Source organism: Primulina huaijiensis, chromosome 14, assembly GCF_012295235.1.
Source record: "Primulina huaijiensis isolate GDHJ02 chromosome 14, ASM1229523v2, whole genome shotgun sequence".
NCBI lineage: Eukaryota > Viridiplantae > Streptophyta > Magnoliopsida > Lamiales > Gesneriaceae > Primulina > Primulina huaijiensis.
The window spans coordinates 2007816-2031689 of record NC_133319.1 but is presented as its reverse complement, the minus strand read 5'-3'; the positions used below and the strand labels follow the sequence as shown (position 1 = coordinate 2031689).

General features: G+C 34.2%; 3 protein-coding genes and 1 pseudogene across 11 annotated transcripts in view; 2 read left to right on the top strand and 2 right to left on the bottom strand.

Annotated features, from left to right (window-relative positions):
* Positions 1–1009: 1009 nt before the first annotated feature.
* LOC140957481 (ras-related protein RABA6a-like) lies at positions 1010–2361 on the top strand. Its single transcript, XM_073414766.1, has 2 exons — positions 1010–1299; positions 1877–2361. The coding sequence occupies exons 1-2, from the start codon at positions 1094–1096 to the stop codon at positions 2319–2321; spliced, it is 651 nt and encodes a 216-aa protein (XP_073270867.1). The 5' UTR covers positions 1010–1093; the 3' UTR covers positions 2322–2361.
* Positions 2362–2507: 146 nt separating this feature from the next.
* Positions 2508–4691, bottom strand: LOC140957152 (peptidyl-prolyl cis-trans isomerase FKBP17-2, chloroplastic-like; annotated as a pseudogene).
* On the bottom strand, positions 4219–17796 carry LOC140957234 (probable serine/threonine-protein kinase SIS8). 9 transcript variants are annotated; one of them, XM_073414367.1, is made up of 14 exons: positions 17375–17793; positions 16682–17252; positions 15139–15576; positions 13504–13604; positions 11919–13153; positions 11784–11824; positions 9668–9736; positions 9024–9124; positions 8235–8313; positions 8038–8136; positions 7896–7964; positions 6569–6618; positions 6301–6477; positions 4219–4876 (listed from the first exon to the last, which is right to left on the bottom strand). In XM_073414367.1, the coding sequence occupies exons 2-14, from the start codon at positions 17162–17164 to the stop codon at positions 4789–4791; spliced, it is 3030 nt and encodes a 1009-aa protein (XP_073270468.1). In that variant the 5' UTR covers positions 17165–17252; positions 17375–17793; the 3' UTR covers positions 4219–4788. The 9 variants fall into 9 exon arrangements, 4 of the variants coding, with proteins under 4 accessions (XP_073270468.1, XP_073270469.1, XP_073270470.1 ...); XM_073414368.1 differs by having other exon boundaries at positions 17430–17793; XM_073414369.1 differs by having other exon boundaries at positions 17490–17793.
* Positions 17797–21832: 4036 nt separating this feature from the next.
* The window catches only part of LOC140956669 (mitogen-activated protein kinase 9-like), a 13238-nt gene continuing 11196 nt past the window's right edge, over positions 21833–23874 (top strand). The window contains exon 1 of the mRNA XM_073413515.1: positions 21833–22297. Coding sequence (XP_073269616.1) covers positions 22031–22297 — 267 coding nt within the window. The 5' untranslated portion in view covers positions 21833–22030. The remainder of the gene's footprint in view (positions 22298–23874) is intronic.

Sequence of the window (23874 nt, the reverse complement as noted above, 5' to 3'; positions counted from 1 at the left end):
AGATGGTGGTCTTCCAAGTTTTCAAAATTGTTCAATGTCAAGAACATACGATTTCATAAAAATATTTGCTTAGTCTATCATTAGATATTTGAGAATTTATAAAGATATAATCAAAGATGTCATTAAATTGGTAAATTTGGCACAAAACAATGAGCTAATTATAATTATCAGTTATTGGTAACTTTCCGAAAATATACTTTACTTTGTTTTGATTCTGATTTGACAGATCGACCATATTATAAAAAAAATAACAATTTTTATGTCAAAATTATTAATTTTTATGATAATATATACTTAGAGAAGACCATTATCTAAATATTTACAATAAAATACTGGTCAAACAAATAGAGATAAAAGGCTTTTCACATCTTTATTTTTTAAAATCCACTTTTTAAAAAGAGAAGAGGATGGAGAATATACAATATCTCATTTTGCCCTCTATTCTGAAACTGAAAATCAATATGCAAATTTTAGAAAATGTTGTAAAAAAAAATGTTATTTCCATAATATAGAATAACATGGATTCTATATTTAAAATAAGAATTACGTTTTTCATCATGTCAATTGCATGTTAATGATCAAGTCATGGTCTTTAGTTTAGAATTGACGTGACGCTGGAAAATAATGATATGACGTTTGACATTGATGACACATCAACACTCCGATGAAAAAAATAAAATTAAAAAAATACAAATTAATTGACTAAAACAATAAATTGATCGNAACATTCCACATTCTATATTATAAGCACAAGATTTCCTTCTTCACCGAAAAGCTTTGGTAAAGGAAATTTGCTTTCACTTTTGTGTATAAAATAACATAATATAATATTTTGACAATATAATTGACTATCATAACATGAAACTATAGCTTTATAAATACTCCATCCACGCATGCTTCATAATATTATTATTGTTGCTGCTGGCTCATATATTATTATTATTATTATTATTTTAATTTTTTTGTTTTTTTTTTTTACGAACAATTTTTTGTTAAATATTTCTTCAGTTCAATGGTTATATATGATGATATAATTGAGCATACATATATATACAACTAGCTAATAAATTGATAGGATATAAATAGTGTGACGATGGATGAAGATTGTGACTACTTGTTCAAGGTTGTCCTAATCGGAGACTCTGCTGTCGGAAAATCCAACCTCCTCTACAGATTTTCGAAAGATGAATTCTTTTTGGACTCCAAACCGACGATCGGAGTTGAATTTGCATACAGAAGTATTAAGGTTGGTGATAAGATTGTCAAGGCTCAGATATGGGACACCGCCGGCCAAGAAAGGTATTACTGCCACCTCCATATATATATATACACAATCTGCGATTTGGTTAATTATCTATGTCAAATTTCAGTATTAATTTGTTATATTTGACAAATTTAGTCTTTTTTACGATGTTGATATGTAGTATTCTCAATGAAAAAAAATCTAAAATTATCAAAAATCGAAAATATATGAATAAGACTGAATTAAAACAAAATTTGAAAATATATAATAACATTTATGACCAAAATCATAAAAAAAACAAAAACAAAAATATATATCAAAATTAAAAATTTTCTATTTTCTATATGTTATATGTAAATAAATTATAATTTTACTTTTTTTAATAGACGAAGGAAAATAGTATCTTTGATGTCAAGAATACAGAATATTAAATTTGCTTATCATATGCATAATTGATACATATAATATCAAAAATACCTTGGAGATTTTTTAAGTTTCTAATTATCTTTTTTATTTTTAGATGTACAAGTAATAATCTTGAGTTAATTTATTGTTAAAATAGTATATATCGACCATGCATCACAAATGTCTAAATATAAATTTGTGCAACCAAATTTTTTTTTTTTTGAATAGATTTAGGGCGATCACGAGCTCTTACTACCGAGGAGCCCTTGGTGCGTTACTGGTCTATGACATAACAAGAAAATCTACGTTCGAAAGTTTGAAAAAATGGTTGAAAGAGTTGAGAGAGTTTGGCAACGCAGAGATGGTGGTCGTGCTCGTCGGAAATAAATCGGATTTACTTCATTCAAGAGAGGTGAATTTGGAAGATGGGCAGAGTTTGGCGAAGCTCGAGCAAGTTTCCTTCATGGAAACATCAGCTAAAGAGAATTTGAATGTTGAAGAGGCATTCCTGCACATGATCCATAGGATATATGAAGTCACAAGCCATAAAAGTCTTGAAGCCAAGACAACTAGTGAATCCTTAGATTTGAAAACCCTTCAAGGGAATAAGGAAATTATATGTATTGATGAGGTATCCGCCACCAAACAACCTAGTTCTTGTTGTTTGCATTGAGACTGTGTTTTAACTCAATTTGTTTTTAAGGCATGCATGCCCATTTGTTTGAACTCATGTTATCGTCTGGCTTGTGGTATGATATGATGAATATATATGAATAGATAACATAATGATTTATAAGTAGAACTCAAGTCAAACTTTGAATGAACAAAACAAGGATGTTCAATCAATGGATAAAATCAATTAATGTCATTACACAATACTTTCATTGAAAACTTGAGCTAATTAAAAGTGTGCAAATAATAACTTATCATATTTCAATAACGCAAACAAATCTGTGAGAACATGATGACAATGATGATAATCAGTAAAATGTTCATGATGGTGCAGTGGAGACTTTTTCAAGCTCTATTACATATTCAACGGTAGCAAAAGGAGGGATTCTTCACGGCTTCGCCGAATTCGGCCCCTTCTTCGCCGAATCCTAAGCTTGGCGGGACGATAACTCTCCTCTTCCCAACTGCATTCATGCTTCTCAATACATATTCTATTCCTTCACATATTCCTTTATTATAAGGCCTTGATCTCATAACAAGAGCCAATGGTCCCTTCTTCATCTTGTTATCATTTCCAAAAGTATCCAGAAACACTTGTCCGGTGCTCTGTTCACTCCCCTTCACGTTTATCACCACCAAATCTCCCGGTCTTGGACGCGAACCACCCCCGGATCTAATGTCGTAATACCTTTTAACATCCATCAATCAGATATTATGATATAATCAGTGGCGACCCGACAGAAAAAGAAGTCAAATTTTATGATCACAAAATATATAAAATCATGTGCTCTACTCCCCTCATCCCTTGACTCAATTTACTGAATCCTCTTAGCTGTTAGTCTGTTACTCCACCAAGAGTAATGTGTATGTACATACAAAATAGCCATCCAGATCTAGAGTAACTAATTTTCGATATGTTCTGGAATACGTTTGTTATTTCCTGAAATAATCGTCACTTTTACTATTGTAGCAGTTAATAAGACTCAACTCTATTAATCGTATTTTTTTATTTTACAAAATCTCATTACCTTAATAATCGTATATAGTAATTTAATCATTTGCAATGCCGATACATAATGTACGAAAGTAAATAAAACTTGTCATCACAGGTACACTACAGGATTAAGAATCAAACATGTAAATATACATACACATATACATATAGATAGAGAGGAATATAGGCTAAATACCTCGTGTTCAGTTGTTGTGAAACTTCGAACCGAGTCTTGATTTGTTCGGAAACAGCAACATCAAGAAAACCGACCCATGCAAGACCAGCACCAATGCCAAACCTCCTGGTCAAGGTGGAAGCAATCCAATCAGTTGACTCTGCAGAGCTAGTTCTGGTGGTAGCTGTGGGCTTAGGAGACACAACAGCCGCCGTTAGTGGCGGTGGCGGGATGCCGTCTGTGGCTTTGAAAATGGTGAGTTTGGTGGCTGTGGTGTTGGTGTTTGTGAGGATGAGAAGTCGATATTTGTTGTCTTGGGGTGAGACAGCAAGGGAGGGGATGCAAAGAAGGAGTCTATCGATTCTTGATGTGTTCCAACGATTTTTCTAACTTTTTCTTCTTAAAAAGTGACACATGAGTGAGATTGTTTAAGACTATATTATCCCAAATGCATGGCCATATTTTATCCTCATATGTTCTCTCTTTTATGAGGAAAAAAAGAAAATTTTAAGAGTAGAAAACGAATAACTCATTCAAATTCTTGTCCCAAAATTAATCTTTTGTTGGTTGATTCTATAAGATAATGCCAAGTTTTGCTTAAATTTGACATGTCTTTTGGCAAGTATTCTATTGTTAAGCTTAGACCTTGAAAATGAATTTGGTAAAGGCAACTGTGAAAATTAGATATATTTGGGTAAAAAGTGGTACGGTATTAAAGACCAAAAGTAATGAAGTATAGCGGGCTCAATCTTTATACTCTCTTTATAATCTAGTATAGATAAAGGAGTCCAAAGCGCAAACTGACAGTGCCATAGTAATATGCCAACTAAAGCAACCAAATACAACCAAACTTGTCCCTTTTGGCTCTGGCTAAGTACCCACTAAAGCAACCAATACAACCTTATACCCTTTTGGTTCCTACTGTAGTTCTTTTCACCACATACGGATACAAGAGATACTAAACCTGGGATGCATCATTTTCATATGAACACAAACATACAACCAACTGCACAATTTCGGGGAAGGTGGCATGACAAAGCCAAGAATACAAAATGGATCTTAAAAAGGGGAAAAAATTTAACGGAATGAAAAAGATCAAACGTGTTGTGTTTGTCAATAATTTTCTTTTTCTTTTTGCCTTTTTTTTTTTCTCTTTTTACTCTTTCAACACCAATCATCAAAAGCAATTCTCCATACGCCATAATTGCGAGGCTTTTGGTCAAGTTTCTCACTTGGTGCTTCAATTCTAGCTCTTTACAAAAAAGATTGAACATTGCAACATCGATAAGACTGAGCATTTCAGGTCCTCTGCTTGCTGGTAATAGGCTTCTGAAGCGGCTTAAGTAAAGCCATGATTTCGGTGAACGATGGTCTTAACATTGGATCTCTACAATTTTTATAAATGGGATAAGTTAGTTTCACTTAATAGATAATTCCAATAGTCCCAAGAGTTTTAATGTAAAATTCTGATTTCGAAGCTTTAAAGGATGAAATATCATTTGCTATGACAACACTCCACATCAAGGTTCTATAGATGGCAATGCATTTTCAAGCAATGACTACTTCCAACACGGTAAGTAAACGAGGCAAAATACAGATCAGACAAGCAATTTTTAAACAAAAATTAACAGATTAAAATTTGGCAAACCTGGACAAATATATCTTCTGAATTAAAATTACATATTTTTAACAAGCCCTTGAGCTGAAGTATAAAACATAATTGTCTTGGAACAAATTGCTTTTTGAAAAGTGTATCCTTCGTTGAAGCTCATACGCCTCAAGATTATTACTCATATTTTTCAAGTAGCTCTACAAAGTTCATTCTATTGGATTGAACAGACTTAAAAGGCTAACGAAGATCCATATTGCTTGGTCATGAAAATAAGGACACTCTACACTACATATATATGCTAATATGATGTTTATCTCCGATAGTAGTCAACATCCCACCATAGATAGGTGGTATGATATTCTCTTTTAGTAATTACTCTACTACACCACCAACTGATGTTTTGTGTGGCACATCTTAAATAGTAAAGTCACATAAGACATTGAAATGTTTATTCCAATCCTTCTCCATGACACAACGATGGTAATCTTTATATCCTCTCTATTTTCTTCAGAAACTTTATGACTCTAATACCATATGAAAAATAAGAGAATTTGGAGGAAGCACATGTTATTGGTGTTTTCTTGATACAGAAATGGCAAATACACGAGCTCTTTCATAGACAAAATAACTAGATGTTCAATTAATAAAATGAATCTAACATGTTAATATAACAAGGAAAATCCTAATTACATCTAACAAATCACAATAACTTATTTTTTATATTAGATATTAGATTTTCAACAATTCATCATGACCAGTTTTTCCCCTTCATTGCCTTCGAGTTTCTTAATCATGCAGAACTCTACAGAATTGTGTAGTAGGATTGTATTTCAAAATTTTCAACCTTCTATTTGTCATTATAATCCACTTTAAGGCAATGGAGCAAGTGCAAATGCAGTTGTAATGAAATTGTTCAGTGTTTTGTGTGGCTTAAAATCTTAAAAGGGAAGGGGTAAGAAAGTCCATTAGAGTTCGAGTTATTGGTAAATATACCTTCCCAAACAAGGTAGTGAGAGAGGGAGAGGGGGGGTGGGGTAAAAAGAAAAGCTCGGCTCACAGGCAGGTCCATGCTTGGTCAACTTTTACTATCACAGGAATCAACTCTCGAGCAACTCTTAAGGGAAGCGATATGAAGCAATCACGACCAATACAGTAATAATGAAATGGAAGATAAGTAAACTGAAAGAAAAATCACTCACGTTTGCCAGCATTTCCTGATTAGATTTGCTACAAATGGATCCATGTTATCTGGTATTTCAAGACGTCGATGCTGAAAACCAACAGCACCAACAACTTGCATTGGGTTCATTCCTAACCAAGGTTGCTGCAAAGTGAAAAGCTCCCACAATATGACACCAAAACTATAAACATCGCATCTGCGCCGAGTCAATCAACCATCAATCAAATCGAGATTTAGTTAATGATCTATTATTTTATGACCATATGACTAATTAAGAAAAGACATACTTCTCATTTGATGGTTCATTTCTTAAAATTTCTGGTGCCATCCATTCTGCCTGAAGAAAGAGGATCACCAGAATATCATCAGAGCTGTTGCTCACAGTTGCATTTATAGAAACCAGCACTAGCAATCAAAAGTTGTGAGACGAATTTCAACTTCTAAGAGCTGAATCGAGAAAACAGGTAACAGAACAAAGGCATTTGTGAAAGCAGAAATTTACTAGAAAGTTCCCTTTTGAACCCTTAATGCCAGAGAAATTGGTTCCAGATCTATGCGAAAATTAATTCGATAAACGAAGCAACATCAGTACAGCTGGCATTGAGCAAAAAATTAAAAAAAATTCCATTTGAAAAGCCGTTGAAAGACAAATTTCAGTTTTTATTCTCATGAATACAGTCGGCATATGACCGTGAGGAGGAAGGAAGTTAACAGTGAATCTGCTTCAAACAAACAAAAAAATAGAGGATGTCCAGCAGCAGGGAAAAACATGAACTAAGAATATGTTAACAGGTCAGACACGGAAAATAAGCTAATACAAAAATATTCATATGATTTCACACAGGTTTAGTTTCACAAATAAAATTCCAAGTAGCCAAATGGATATTATCCTTGGAGAAAGGCAAGGAACATGCAAGCTGTATGAATCACTGCTGCCTTTAATTTCCATGAGAAACAAAACCTCATAAAATTCAAGATCTTTTAGATGTAGGGTGCAACGATTAAAACAGAGTGAGTGTGTACTATCCTCTCCTACAACTAATATTGGTAAATTAATTTTGAATGTTCTTGAACAAAGTTCCCAGCATACCACCTTTTCCCAAGGCAAAACTCCCCATCAAAGATCTCCAAAGGCCTGATGAGACCAACATCAATAAATTATCTTCCACAAAATGGAATATAATCACAAGGTACAGCAAAAGTAACTCATTCACATGATTCGATCATCATGCTGTTGCACGAAGGCAACAGCGTCAGCCAAATAACAGAGATAACCAAGTTGGCAATGAAAAGACCATTCATGATGCAAGAGCATATGCTTAGCAATAGAACTAGCTTCTACAAAATGGTTGATATTCAAAAAATAGCCATTTACATGATTGGATATGTGTTCCCAACTAACGAGTGGAAAAATATGTGAAGCAACGCAACATGTTAGATCATTTAGAAGACGAAAAAATCACGTCAGGCATTAAACAGTTTGTCAACATAGAGCAGGAAGAATCCCTCCAGAATAAAAAAATTGAGTCTAATAGAAGAAAAAAGAAAACAAGATTTCATCAACTGCTGAATCAGATTAAAAATTACAGTATCGAGACACAAAACCTAACTTACCGTCCCAGCCGTAGACCTTGAAGAAAGATACGTGTTGTGCTTCATTCTTGATAGTCCAAAATCAGATACCTTGGGGGAAAAATGAATGATGGACATGATTGAAAAATATTAATTCATAAATTATCAGTTATAAGAATGTCACCTTGACAACCCAGTTCTTATCAACAAGAAGATTTGGCGACTTTAAATCAAGATGAACTATCAACGGACTGCAATTATGCAGATAATTTAATCCTCGTGCCTGTATGTTACATTAATTGCTTTTACATAAGTAAATGTATTCCACAAAGTAAAAGTTAACAGATAATAGAGAACTAAAATATCAAAACAGAATCATACCGCATCAAGGGCCATTCTCAACCGTCTTCTTTCATCTAGCTGATTGTTAGGACGATGGATTAATCTGTACAAACTACCTCTAGAAAAAGAAAGCTGCTTCAATTAAAGCACAAAATGTAACATGTTGAAACTTGTTTACTCAAAACAACAATTTTACACACACAAACACACATATATATAGACATGCATGCATACACACATATAGGCACACACATTCATATTTGTGTGTGCGCGTATGTGTGTTGCCAGAGTAAGTTACCCATGAGGAAATTACAATAGCAGAAATAAACAATGCCAAACACCTTCAGATCAAGGATAAACTTGTATATGCCCAAATCAATATAATGGGAAAGTTATATAATTTCCTAATTCAATGTATTCAGGCAAGTTCCAGAATCTTAGTACGGACTTGTTTTATAGGAGTTATCAGAAATGTCCAAGAAAACTTCAAGGAAACGTAAAAAATACCATAAGTAAAGCTGATTATTTAAAATACATTCAATCTACATATATCTTATCCAACCAAATTGTTCTCTCGGTATAATAAGATTTAAGATTTTCCGTGGTTATAAGAAATTCCTTTTTCATTATAAATTTCAAGGCCCGAGTTTGGAAATATTGATGAGCATGTCTCAGCATGTAAATTAGGAAGGGAAGGGCATAAGGAAAGGATCAATATCTGTAATGTTTATAAAAAATATTCGAGAGAAAGTTGAATGTTTAATACTTATCACAATCCAATAAACAGACTATATGGGTCACAAAAATCAGAAAATGATTTTGGCTTACCTAGGAAGAAATTCAGTAACAATTGAAAGATTAGGTGGGCGAGTAACGGCTCCCATGAAGAGAACAACATTTGGATGTCTCAGTCTTTTCATTATCAGGACCTTGTAAAATCACACAAATAATGCATGTCAGCAGATAATAACATGCGGAATGATTTGTCAAATTTTACAAAATGGTAACTAGACATAGGAATTCCTTAAACTGCAGAACTAAAAATTACAGTGCAAATATCCTAAAAAAAACTGTGGAAGAGCCAACAAATTTTCAGTTAACCGCCAAAACATTATTGCAAGGGCACGGAATGTTGCTACTCAATCAAGCACCAGAGTTACTACATGCAACACAATTGACCATTGATGAAACACCTCCCATGTATCAACAAATAAGAGGATCTGTAACATTAACCAAAGTAATTTTTAAAGGCCTCTTTAGACCAATTTTTGTACCATTAAAAAGAGAAGAAAAGATTAATGTTTCAACAGAACTCACTTAAGACTTGTACTTCTAATTAAACAGTACATTCTACACAATTTTACCAGAAATAAAAGCAAAAATGTGGAAGGACCTACACCAGATCAATGGTATATCTGGCTCAGAATGCCAAGATGAGTGAAATACCAAGCAAGAAAACAGAGTGGCTGTACCTCACTTTTAAACTCCTCTAGAGATTCACCAATTTTATCTTGGTCAAGAAACCTTTTGACAGCAACTTCCTAAAAGTCGGAATCAAGTTATAATTATTCTTCATCCAACCACAAGCTGAAGGATTATAAACTTATAAAACCACAAATACATAAATAACGACCATATAAGTTACTGCCAACATGTCATCTTTTGATCCCGGTACATGAAACATAATAATTCAGTTATTTGAGAGGAATGATCTCGTAACACTACTTAAACCCAAAAAATGAAAAAGTATTGTACATGTCACATACCTTTAAGTTTTATTTATTTTACACATATACAAAATAAAGGTTCAGTCTGTGTGAACAGCGGACAAAAATATAGTCTATAGAATCAATGAATATTAGCACAGTAAGTATATCAAATTCCTACTCATACTTTTCCCTGTTGATGCAAAATATGGAGGAAACCCATAATATTTACTGTTAAAATTGAGACTTGAACCTAGTTCAACCCAAAAGCTAGATCAAGGCAGGATTGTCCAAGTCCATATATGCAACTCCCATGGATTATATCCAACCGATGTGGGACAACCAACACATCCCCTCACGTTTAGGAATTATCATCTGAAGCATTAAGTTTATAAATGACCCAACTATAGGCAGGACGGGTGGCCCAACTATGGTCAATCCAACACATAATGGTGGAACATGTCTCTGATACCATGTTAAGATTATGATTTAAACCTAACTCAATCTCAAAAGCTAGCTCAAGGGGAGAGAATTCTTCAAGTTATATATGCAACTCACAGGAGCTCTATCCAACAGATGTGGGACATCTTAACACACATTCTCACGCCCAAGAATGAACAACTAGATCATCAAGACATTAACGGATGACCCAACTATGGGCACTCCAACACATAACGGTGGGTTTGGGCTCTGATACCATGTTAAGATTGAGCTGCTTTTGGGGTTGAGTTTGGTCCAAGTCTTAATCTTAACATGGTATCAAAGACAGGTTCCGCCGTTATGTGTTGGACTGCCCATAGTTGAGCCACCCGTTATGCCTATTAGTTGGGTCATTTGTAAACTTCAAGTTTCAGATGTTCATTCTTGAGCATGATAGGGTGTGTTAGTTGTCCCACATCAGTTGGATAAAATCCCTGAGAGTTGCATATATGGACAATCCTTCCACATTGAGCTAGCTTTTGGGGTTAAGTTAGGTCCAAACCAAATCTTAACATGGTATCAGACCCAAGTCCGCTATTATGTGTTTGAATGCCCATAGTTAGGCCAAACGTTTTGCCCATAGTTGGGTCATTTGTAAACTTCACGCTCCAGATGTTCATTCCTGTGCGTGAGGGGTGTGATAAGATGTCGGTTGGATAGAGTTCCTAAGAGTTGCATATATGGACTTAGATAATCATCCCTACTTGAGCTAGCTTTTGGGGTCCAATCATGAATGCTTCATTTTGGAACAATGATAACTAAATTTATTAAAAAACCAAGTGTGAGGAAACTAACTCAAATAGCCTAGTAAGCAAAAAAACCAAATAACTGCCGAGGTTGCTAAACTATGTTGCATGGATACAGATATGGGTATCGATACGATACGATACGGATACGACGATACGAAAAATTTTGAAATTATAAGACACGATACGGCTAGGATACGACAATTATTAAAAATATATANATTTATGTAAATATAAAAAATGAACATCTTAAGAGCGGTGATCTAAAAACAAAAAAAAAAAAAATTTGTCTTGCCATGTCCGATTGGTCAACCCTAAAAAATTCAACGACATGGATTTTGTCGTATCCGTGTCCAATACATAAAATTTTTCTTTAAAGTGTCCGTGCTACATAGTTGCTAAAAAAGATGGGAAAAAAGCTTCTTCAGACATAAAACTTTTTTTAAAAAAACTACTGAAATTATGGGTTTGAAATATTTGAAAGAACAGAAACATACATTAAGATACTTCTCGTAGAATTTCAAATTGTAAAAACATGAAAAAGTCGAGAAATTTGTTAGGGGTATTATTCCCAGGTCAACTAAAGTAAGACATACAATTTAGGCACGTGTTTTTCATGTTTTTACATAATTTGCTTTCGATTTTAAGAAACTCACAGTTCCATGCCAGTCTCCACGATATACCTCACCATAAGATCCTGCAATAAAGAAAGTAAAAATCCAGAGTTGCTCCAAGAAAATAAACCATTTAGGCAGAAAATTAATCATTTCTGAGTACAATGAGATTAATACCAAGCCCGATACGCTCACCCAAGGTGATGTCCTCCCATGGAATTTCACAATCAGCCACATCATCAAGTGTCGCATCAGATTTAAAACTTTCATTACCCACTGACCTATCTGATATTCTTTCACCCTCTGAAGTTAACCGTAGACCCTCGTGATCTTGTTTACAGCTTCCTTCTTCAGAAGCAGTGGCAATTGCCTCCCCATCACTTCTTATACACTCTACTGGCTTAAAAATGGCAACAGGACTATCCGGTGAATGAATGGCCATTTCCAAGATGTCATACTGCTTACTAACAGCTGCAGTTGTTGCTACAACAGCTGTGACTGTAGCTGCAGCTGTGACAGGAAGTTGAAGTTTTGGATCATTGTTTGCTTTAGCCACAGCAACGACCATTGACGACGCAACTGCAGCGGCGGCAGCTGCCGCTGCTGCAGCAACAGGGACATTGTTTCTGTACTTTGAAGGCTCTACTTCATATTCTGATGAAGCGTGATGTCCAACCACTTTCTTCAAATTTGACTGATGCTCCAAAGGTTTATCCAAAGTGCCTCTAGTACGAAAACCATGATGAGGCAGTGGAGGAAGAAAAGCAGGATTGAGGATATTATAACCCTTAGTTCTATGTTTATCACCACTTACTTTTTTCTCCTTTTCTTGTGTCACAGGCTCGATATCCACCGGTGGGAAATCAAATTTCTCTGGGTACATTTCAGTGAACAAGTTTGGAGGTGCGACAACACCACTTTCACGTAGAACATCATGGAGCTTCTGAGCTAGCATCGGATTATCTTTGGCAGCATCAACCATTAATTGTGAAACATCATTCACTTTCATTCTTCGGACAGCTGGAGAGCTGATGCCTTCGGTCCAAGAAGGAGATCTTGCATGAGGAAAAGGATAATTAGTCCTGCTACAGATCTCCTGTCCTGTCTCTACCGCGAACGGCTTTTTTGACCTGTCAGCACCATGTTTCCCTTCCCGAGCTTTCATTTGCTTTCCTTTGACATCCGAGGATAAAATATCGCCTCTGTCCATAGACTCTTGTTCCGTAAAATCATTCTCTCCAAAATTGGATGTCCCATGCATTGCTGAAAATTTTGGTTGATCTGCTAATGAACTAGTTATCCCACCACTGGATGATGTCACATGAAAAGTGTTTTCATGGTCTATATGGGCCCCTAAGACATCAGATGGAATGAGTGTACCAGGGTCCGCCATTAAATCAACAATGTATTCCCTAAACCATGTCGACTTTTTCATTAGAACGAAAGATGCAGAAGAAGTAACTAAACTGAAACAGCACAAGGCAAGAAACAAGGAATTGTTCTAAATTATTCACGACAGAGTAGCACAACGAACCATCATCAAGACAAATTTCATAGGAGATAGATAATTAAATTTAGTTCATCAAGACAGAACATTTTAACAAATATGGTGGCAAATAGGAGCCAAGGAATGCATCATCTGAAGAAATTATGATTATTGTGCTAAACTAAAATTCTCAAAAGGAAAACGAGCAGGACAAGAGAAGACAAAACATTTCAGTCAAAAAAATGCGACCAGTGAAATATATCAAATGGTGCTTGCCTTCCATCAATTTTTACGATGTTCATTGCTACCTCATCAGAACCAGTATATTCTTGTCCTTTCACCAAGCAACAAGGAATGTCCAAACTATCAGCCAGAATCTATAAGACAAAACAAACAGATATTAAATTGAAAGAAGAATTCAGAACAATAAGCAAATACAAAATGATGCTGAACATGACGAACATATTTTTAGCATAAAATGCAGGTTAGCCTATGGAAACTAATATAACGCACAGAAACAAGTTCATCTCAAGAATGTAACGCCTAAAGCAGGCTCATTGATATACACTGGCTTATGATACTCCAAAATGGATAAACTATGTGCTGGTACAAAGGGGGATGAAGAAATTATACTGTTAAGCTCTGCATACAGCAAATAATGAGCATAACGAAAGACAATATCCATTAAATTGCTTCAGAAGGAGGAGAGTGAGTACAATAGAAGGTGATGAAATCAAACTTACTTACCTTCCTAGGTGTGGGGAAAAAAAAGTGAGATCTAACTTTTTCAAATGGATAGAGTTATCAGACAAGAATAACCCAAATTTCAGTTTCAAGTCTCATAACTCTATTGGTATATGGCTCAATGAAGCTGGCAGCAAAACCTCTATCTATTGCATTCTCTTCTGATCAACAGGTAAAGGAAACAAGAAAAGAGTACTAGAAGCAAAAAGTTCAGGATCCAGAGATGCTCAGGTTTAAAGAACATTTTAACTTCTGAAGGCTAATAAATTGTCAAAGACTATTTTGACTGCATCACTTCTGAAACAGGGTAAATTAAAGAGAAGTCAGTTTAGGATGAAGAAAATTCTGGAGTTTTGAGAAAAGCTGAGATGCAGAGAGTTGGTAGTTTCAGAATAATTGACCTAGACATAAGGTGAGAAATCCACAGATGCAAAAATGCATTGATCCTACCAGAGTTTAATCCATCGTCAAATTTTGTTAGGCTTCCAAAGAAACTAAAATTCATTGAAGGATGCTTATACCATCCTTCGCTTATAATTTTAACCTTGACAATGAAAAGATTCTCCTTTCTCGGTTCAAATTCTACTTTATAAAAGTAAAGCTCTGATCAAATTTTTTATGTAATATACTTAATACGCAAAGCACTGCTCTTTAATTTGTTATAGTAAAAAACTGATTGAAACAATAAAAATATTGCTTGGAATGATTAAGTATATCATATTGTGTGAGCCTCAACAGATACATTCTTTGTAACTCCTAGTTAATTGTTCATCAGTCATCTACATATATGCAAGTGGCTAGCAATGTATATTTGCATAAAACATTCTCCATTCCATTCCTGTCCCCAGCAAATAGAAAACTTATAATGGTTACCCGACAATACAAGCTATAAAAAAGGATAATTTTTTTTCAAGTACACCATTTGGCCAAAAAAGATAAGGGGCCATCAAGAAAAATGAATTATTTACTCTCAATCCTAGCAACATTTGCAGACAGCATTTCATGCTGCTTGGCTTTATATAGTCGCGGTTATCATTTCACGCTGCTTTATTTTGCATTTATCACACGTAGCAGCATAGAACTAGCCCATTAAAGTCTATAACTATGTATTGAAAATGAATTACGTCGTGTTAAGTGAAAAATATTCTCGATGCAGGAGTTCAGTACCTTGAAAAGCAATGCCCGATGACGAGCCAGTCCAATTGTTAGAGAACCAAGAGGTAAAACCATGCTCCCGTGGTTTACTTTCAAACTATAACTATGATTTCTCCACGCAATCAATATCTTGTCAGGATTGCTAACTGGGCCACCCAGATGATCAGAAACTAAAGTAGCAAGATTCTGCACCATATCGAGGGTAACAAAATCTACAGAATCAGGCTTTAATTTAAAAGCCATGTCCAATGCTTGCTGCTCAAAACTCAACAACTTGGTGTCGGCTGCTCTATTGACAACAATAGCTTCCCAATGTATATCATCAGACACTGGCGTTCCTTGTAGATCCATGAGGGAAGGTATTCTTGATGAAGTGGATTCAACCAAAATGCCATGTAGATCATAGAAACCATCCAAAATCTTGTCGTCATAGCTAAGAGCATTGTAGTTCTGTGAATCATGTTAAATCTAGAATATGAGATAGACTTGAAAAGAAATAAAGAGCATCATGGATTTGAAATAATAATTTCATTCTCATATGCCAAATACGAAGGCAGAATACAGAAAAATGAGGCCAGCTGATTGCGACATAAATACTTTTTTTGAGAATTCGAGAAGATGATATGCTTCTTATATGGTATGACCTAAAATACTACAATATATATAGGAGACTCTCCTTCAAATAAAATAGGAAACTTACATAATTCAAGGAATAGATCAAACAATTAGAAAAGAATGTGATTATATGACTTTCATCCCTAAAAACCATGGATTTATTGGCTGGTATTGGTGACAGATTTGATTTCCAACAACCCCCTCAAGCCGAAACATCATACGACGCTTGAATAAAGATATCGAAACTGAGTGATAATTTTTGGGTCCAATTACTCTGTTAGACAAGCATATTTTGTCCAAACTTGCCCTCAGCATCGTACGGACGTGGTTGTTTCACACACTTCTAGATAATCCATACACTACACTATTCTTTGCCCAAAAAGTAAATACCTAAATGACATTTTAAGCCATAATAGTCTTGAGAAGATGGACAACACTCCAGTCAAGATAAGGACACCCTCCCCCATGAAATGATACTTTATGGTCCTCCTTTCATTTGATGATAAGACTTCAACACAATAGGTCAGTGCTTTATTTGATTATTTTGAATGGCAAGGCGACTCGAAGGTGCCAAAAAATGGGTGAGTAACACATGGCCTAGTGAGATGAACGAATAGGGAGTTATGATGATAAACGAATGGTTTACAACCCCATTATAAAGCCGCACGAGTTTTCACAAATTTATTGAAATTCATAAGTCATGAACATCGCGCGATCAATTATCAAACTACATACGCATTTTGCATTTGAATTAAAGCAGAACTGGGAAATGGAATGCAAATATCTAAATCAACTTGCAATCATGAAAGACGCAACCATATACTCAGTTATTTATTTAGACGCTGATCCTACTATGTCATTTGACAAAATAGCAATGCCCAAGTAATAATAGGCCAAATGAACCAAAACGATTGAAAAGACATGAAATTAAAACCACTACCCAATAACGGAAAGCAGCAACTTCAGCAGGTGTATTTTCAGGATGACAAGAACCCAAACTAATCTGCTTTACAGCTTCAATTTGAACAGCCTCAGGGTCCTCTCTTGCACTCAATTCCAAAGCCAACTGAATTTGATACTCCTCTACATCAGGATCCCTCGAGTTGCTAAACTCTGATTCGCGCTTCGCTGCATCTAAAGCGGCATCCAAGCTACTACTATCCACAGAATCAAAAGTTTCCACCCTTTTTTCAACTCTTGGAACATTGGAAGAGGATGGAGGACTAGAACTACGCCTATGTGTAACGGAATTCAACCATGCTGAAATTGCTGAAAAGGATTTATTCTCAGACTTAGAGTCTGAAAGCCTTTCAGCTGGTGAAACATCAACCAACCTATTATTGACCTTTGATGGTGAGGAAGAACCCTCCGATTTTTCAGAATGATTGGATCCTATGTGAAGTTTCTTCAGAAAACTTTTCATATCTTTTCAATAAGCTACAGTGGTCAATGCTAAAGATGAAAGCATCTAGCCATAATCCTCTCCATTGTCTCACTCCAATCATGAATCACTGTCACCAATAAACAATTCGGAACAAAAACAAATGCAATCAACAAAACACCTCAAGTCAATATCCAAGGGTCCAAAAATAACCCATAAATCCCAATAAATAAAGAACCCACTCAAATTTACTTTTTTAAAACAAACCCCAGAAGTCCAACTTCAAGAAAACACCCTTTCGAGATACCCTTCTCACAGTAAAATAAAACCCAATCAAATCAACAAGAAGAATCACAGTTCCTCCAACCTCACAAACAAATGAATTACATAACTACAACGGCAAAAAAGACTGCTCCTTTTCTTTAGTCAAGATTGAGTGTTAAGATTGAACTCATCGGCCAAAGGGGCGGGCACACAAACAGAGAGTCAAAGGGAGACAGTTCATACAAGTCATGGTTTTAATACAGAGAAACAAAGAAAGTAGAGTGAGAGAACCTATAAATTCACGAATAAAATATAGAAAGAATGAAACTTGTAGTAATTGGTTAGTTTTGCAAAGAGAGCAAGGCAACTAAGACAGAAGCCAGACAAGTGGGAGCATAAAACGGCCCACTTGATGCATTAAGCACCAAACAAATTATTATTATTTAATATAAAGCTGATATAGTGTATAAAAACCGTTTTTATATCACGTTGAATTTTTTCACTTTTTCTCTTTTATCCTTATTCTCCTCTTTTAATATATCTAGGAAAAAAATAACGTCTTTCCAATGCATGTTCTCCGACAATTCATATGTACAATAATATAAATGAATAAAGCCGTTTCCAACTGACTCGAAATTCGACTCGATAAAAAATTTGTTTGATATCTTTCGTTAAGCTTATCGAGTTGAACTCAAGTTCGATTTCGAGCTCGATTCGTAAGATCGCAAGCTTGTTCACGAGCTCAACTAGCTTGTTGGCTTGGGTGTATAACAATAACTATCATTTTCCCCCATCGAAATTTGACGATAATAAAATTGATTGAAATACTATAAAATGAGAAGTACACCCTTTAAATTATCACATCTTAGTTGACCTTTTGGTCGGCATGTTCGACGAGCTCAAAAACGAGTCCGCTTAACGAGTCAAGTTCAAGTTATTCCCGAACTTAATAATTTTCAAATGATGCGAGCTCAAGCTTCATTATAAAACTCGGTTCGAGCTCGAGCCTGTACATGTCTTAAACTAATCGAGTTTGACCGTGTGATATTGTTAGTTATTATCATTATTATAACACGCTCTATATGTTATATAAATAAGTAATCATATTAATATTATATATCACTCTTATTAATTTTGATGTAATATAAATACACCTCTATTAAAATTATAAGTCATTTTCCAATTTATGCATGTAATTACATACCATGGATTTTTTGTTTCCCTTGTTTTCGCACAATCTTAAATATTGTTCATATCTTTTTAAACACAATAAATATTTTTATGTATGATAAATATAGCATGTATAATGTTTACACAATGCTGTGTCCAATATTCATATCAATAATAATTTTGAATAGGAATGGATATTATTAAATTGTACTCTAAATTTTAATTTATAACTGGAAATCATATATTTTATTGTTTATTTATCAAATTTTCATTGTTTTACTCCACAATTCACTTACATATTCAATTATTTTATTTATTTTTATCAGTTTTCCTGTTTTTATTTATCCATTTTTAACTGAAATAATAAAATAATATGTCTAAGTTTATTTCTGATAGATTAAATTTAAAACTTAAAAATTTGTGTATAGTAAAATTTATTAAACCCTATTTTAAAAATTAAGATCACCAAAGTATAATCTTGGAACTTCTTATTTTCCAAGTATATATATTAAAAATATTANTTCAAAAATAATGTAAAAAAAACATTTTCAAAACTACTGCAATCCGTGCTTACGGAGCGCCTGCTCACATGAAGCAGCGTCCGTGCTTAGTCCACGTAAGCGACGGAATATATATAAAAATCGTCGCTAATTTCTTAAACCGTCGCTGTAATGGAATCAGCGACGATTCATTATCGAAGGTTTTTGAACCGTCGCTAAATGCCGAAATACCTACCTCTTCAAACGCCACGCATAATTGTATCAACAGCGTGCACGCCGCGGATAAGCTTGAACTTTCAACGGCTTGCAACTTTGCAGCGTGCAATATACGCTGCGAAAAGTCTTTTTTTTTTTAGTGAAGACAGAGAAAAAAACAAACAAGAAATTCATCAAGACTGAGATATCTCAATTGAATGTTGTTCATTTTCCTCAACATCATTCTGTGGTCGAATGTCATATACAAGATGCTGCTGACCAACATTAAGCAAATTTGTAAAACTGTGTATGTTCGACCAAGACGGAGTCTTAAAATCCTGCTGACCAAACAAACCAAAGTCAGCCATCCCTGAATCACTAAAAAAACTAGGTTGAATAGTAGATGTTCCTGAAAAAACTTATTTTTTGATGAACTTATTGTCTGTTTTTTTCTCTATCTTCACTACAACAAAAATGGCTTTTCGAAGCGCGCAAATTCTCTTTCCGCAGCGTATATTGCACGCTGCAACGTTGCAAGCCGTTGAAAGTTCAAGATTATCCGCGGCGTACATGTGCACGCTGATGATACAATTATGTGTAGCGTGTGAATAGGTAGGTATTTTGCCATTTAGCGACGGTAGGTATAAACCGTCGCTGATTCAATTTTAGCGACGGTTTTTATATATATTCTGTCGCTAAAATATTCCGTCGCTTACGTGGACCGGCGTCCGAAGCGCGGATGCTGCTCACGGGAGCAGCATGCGTGCTCCGTAAACGCGGATTGCAGTAGTTTTGAAAATGTTATTTTTTTTTACATTATTTTTGAAAAAAAATTTTAAAATTAAATTATTTTTTTAAAAAAAAAAACCCTTCTCAAAGTGATAATTATATCCATTTTTTTTTTTAAAAAAGGTCATAATTGATGTCTTAAAATTTACTTTTCCAGCTGTCAAAAAAAATATTTACTTTTTTAAGCTGTCAATGTCAAATATTTAGATAATAACAATAATTATAGATATTAGCATTGTTAAATAATTAATTGGAATCGATGTGTTGAATAACTTTACTCGTGTTGCCTTATTTAGCACGTATATATTATAACTATTAGTAAAAGATACCTATATATTGTATGTATTATTATTATTTTCAATTTGATCAAATAATATTAAATAATTAACACAAAATTATTTTTAATTTAGAAGAGTTGTTCGATTCAAAAAAGAAGTTTTTTTTTATATTTTTTCTATGTAAAATATGGAGTGACTTGAGAAAGTTTTTAGTAAGATAATAAGAGTAATTATGAAATTAAATATTTTGATATCCTATAAGATAATTACTATAAGGGTTTCATATTTAATAATATAATACAGAAGTATGGATTATATATCTTTATTTATTCTCTATTTTTCATCATTTTCATTTAAGAATCATAAGATAAAATTTTTATGTATCGTTGAATTATGGAAGTAAATATTTTTTTTTAAAAAAAATCGTACGCACAATTTGGTCTCACAATGATCCATGTTTTTTTTAAGTAATCTAAATAACATTTTGTAATTAAATAAACTCATTTACAAATTTCTTAAAAAATATGTCCCCTCTCAATTATGAATGTAAATGAACCGAATTTATCAGAATGTGAAAAAATTTAAGGTTTGAGCTTGAATTAGAACCATCAATTTGGGTTGGATATGTCGAGTCGACTCGTCCCGTTACACAATTTAAGTGAGTCAGGTTGAGAGTGTGGAAGAAATTTTATTTTATTTTTTACATTATGAATTTATGGCTATATATGATTTTTTAATAAAAATTGTGATTTTTTTATTAATTACTTTATATAAAATGCATACATATCTTATTGATATTTTTTATAAGTATTTATTTATTAAATGAAAATTTTAATTAATTATAATGATTTATTTATTTATTTTTTTTTGTGGAGCCGACCTACGAGCTAGCCCATCTAACTCGTAACCCACCTTGATTAAGGTTGAGGATTTTTAGTATGCCGAGATGACAAGTTTTTTACGGATCAGCTTATCCAATCATGAGTTGGTTTGTTTGACAGTCATAGCTTGAATGTATTTTGAAATATTGAAATATGTTTGCAAAATATTCGAAAATCAATATATAATTATAGACTGAGTCTCATGTGAGACCGTCTCACGGATATTAATCTGTGAGACGGGTCAACCCTACCCATATTCACAATAAAAAGTAATACTCTTAGCATAAAAAGTAATATTTTTTCACGGATGACCCAAATAAAAGATCCGTCTCATAAATACGACCCGTGAGACCGTCTCACACAAGTTTTTGCCATAATTATATTATATTATATTATATTATATTATATTAATAAAACATTAAAACACGGGATCGTACCAAATAAAATTATGTTACCAAAATAATTTGAGTTTGATTTGTGTGAAGAAATTCAAAACATGTTCAAATTTTTTGTTCTCCTCCTAGCATGATTTGTTTGCGTCGCTCTCTGAGACTCAAGTTCGAAATGAAACTTATCGCACAGTGCAATCGGTTCCAAAGTTTTGGGTAATAAAATAAAATTGTAGTAATAAATACAGCCCTCCATTGACAGCTCTGAAAAGCAGCAGGACGCGCCCCCAAAAATAGCCACTCGCAGAGAGAGAGAGAGAGAGAGAGAGAGAGACCGCGGGCATTGCTGAGGCTGAGTGGAATAGAATCAAGAATCGAATCGAGAAACAAGGGGAACTGAAGTAGTGGATTTGTTTCTTTGGTGCTGTTTACGGTTAGTTATATGGGAGGTGGTGGGGCATTTGTGGATGGATTTCGTAACTTGTTTCAGCGTCGCGCATCATCCGTCTCTTCTCATTCTTCTTCCAAGATTAGCAACTATGAGAGAAACCCGCATGCAGTTGCTCCGAACGATACTATAGTAAAACAAAAACAAGAAGAAGGGATTGATGTTATTCAAGAATTTGATATCTCAGGACTTGATCGAATCAAAGTTCCTAAGAGGGTTTATTACCTTCTTGCCACTTCATCTATGGATCCCCAGAAAAAGGTTGTTTTTTCCCCCTTTTGTGGACCTTATTATTTTGCTTCGTGAGATTTAATGGCTTAGATCTGCATGTATGTTTTTGGATATTTTTTATTGCAGTGATTAATATGGTGTTTTCCGTGTCTTGATTGATGGGTTCTTGGTTTTGAGAGGGTGGAACGTATTATTGTGTGATTTGCATAACGCTTGTCGACTTTGGTTTTTTGCAGTTTTGTTTTGTCCGAATTATTACAGTTGATCGTCGCTTATGTTTGTTAGCCAAGATCGAGAAAATTNGAGGAAGATCGTAAACACGCTTCAAGGGTAATCTCTAATTTCCTGTGTGTTGTAATTAATTAATTCGTGTTAAATACGTAGAACAATCAATCCTGTGAAAGAAGAGATGATTGAAATCACAAGAAATTAATTTTTGTGATCCAATTTTCTCGATCTTGGCTAACAAACATAAGCGACGATCAACTGTAATAATTCGGACAAAACAAAACTGCAAAAAACCAAAGTCGACAAGCGTTATGCAAATCACACAATAATACGTTCCACCCTCTCAAAACCAAGAACCCATCAATCNTTTTCGATCTTTCTCTGCACTAGATCTACGCTCCAAACCTCCAAGCCTTCTCCGGTGTTCTCTCAAACTCTAAACGTAGGATTGTGTGTGGTCACTTGTTACAATATCACATATATATATAATATATTTGTGATATCTTGTAACGTAAAAGATAATGATGATATCTTTTAAAATATAAATTTAAATGGACATAATATATTATATCATATCTAGAAGATTTGATATCTCAATCTTCCATGAAATATAATAGTCCAGATAAATTTATCCCACATATACCATAAATTATAACTCATATAATTTATCCGAGTTTATATTAGAGCCACCAAAGGGACCTGGTCGGATTCAATTAAATTAAGCTCCAATAAATTAATTTGATCCAATCAACTCATGATTAATCAAAATAATTTATTAATCTTATTCTACTCCACTAAAAGAATAAGATTGCACTCTCAAATTAATTGATATTACTGAAGCACAAAATCAATAATAATATCCTCTGATTTATCGACCCAACATATCACCCCTGTCGATCAATTAGAACATCTAAAACAGGGTATCATGACCATATGACCCATATTAGATATTCATAGCTTCTCAACCCTCATCTTCTCTTTGACAGTCCCATGCGATCACATCACATAATTAATTCAACAAGAATGTTGAATTACTGAGCTCAGATTTTACTGTCTTCTAGAAGAACTTGTGAGTTTATGATCATACCTATTGACNATTTTAATTTCAAAATGTCATCAACATATAACAAAAGTACTCGATGGGCATCATACTATCGAACATTATTTCATTATCCTCCCACTTGCCCTAGAGTAAATGAGTCATGTCTAGTACACCCATATTTTGAATATGTTCCTCAAAAGCTCTAGCAGTTAAGCTTCTGGTGAAAGGATCAGCAAGATTTTCAGCAGATGCTATCTTGCACACTGTCACGTCTCCTCGTTGAACAATATCTCTTACTAGGTGATATTTTCGTTCAATGTGTTTTCCACGCTGATGG

Excerpts from the sequence above, each read along its gene's own strand:
- LOC140957481 (XM_073414766.1), top strand. The coding sequence starts at position 1,094 with ATGGATGAAGATTGTGACTACTTGTTCAAGGTTGTCCTAATCGGAGAC. Across the intron at positions 1,300-1,876 it reads GACACCGCCGGCCAAGAAAG|ATTTAGGGCGATCACGAGCT; the intron begins GTATTACTGCCA and ends TTTTTTGAATAG.
- LOC140957234 (XM_073414367.1), bottom strand. The coding sequence starts at position 17,164 with ATGAAAAGTTTTCTGAAGAAACTTCACATAGGATCCAATCATTCTGAA. Across the intron at positions 11,825-11,918 it reads GGGTGAGCGTATCGGGCTTG|GATCTTATGGTGAGGTATAT; the intron begins GTATTAATCTCA and ends TCTTTATTGCAG. Across the intron at positions 7,965-8,037 it reads ATAAGAACTGGGTTGTCAAG|GTATCTGATTTTGGACTATC; the intron begins GTGACATTCTTA and ends TTTTCCCCCAAG.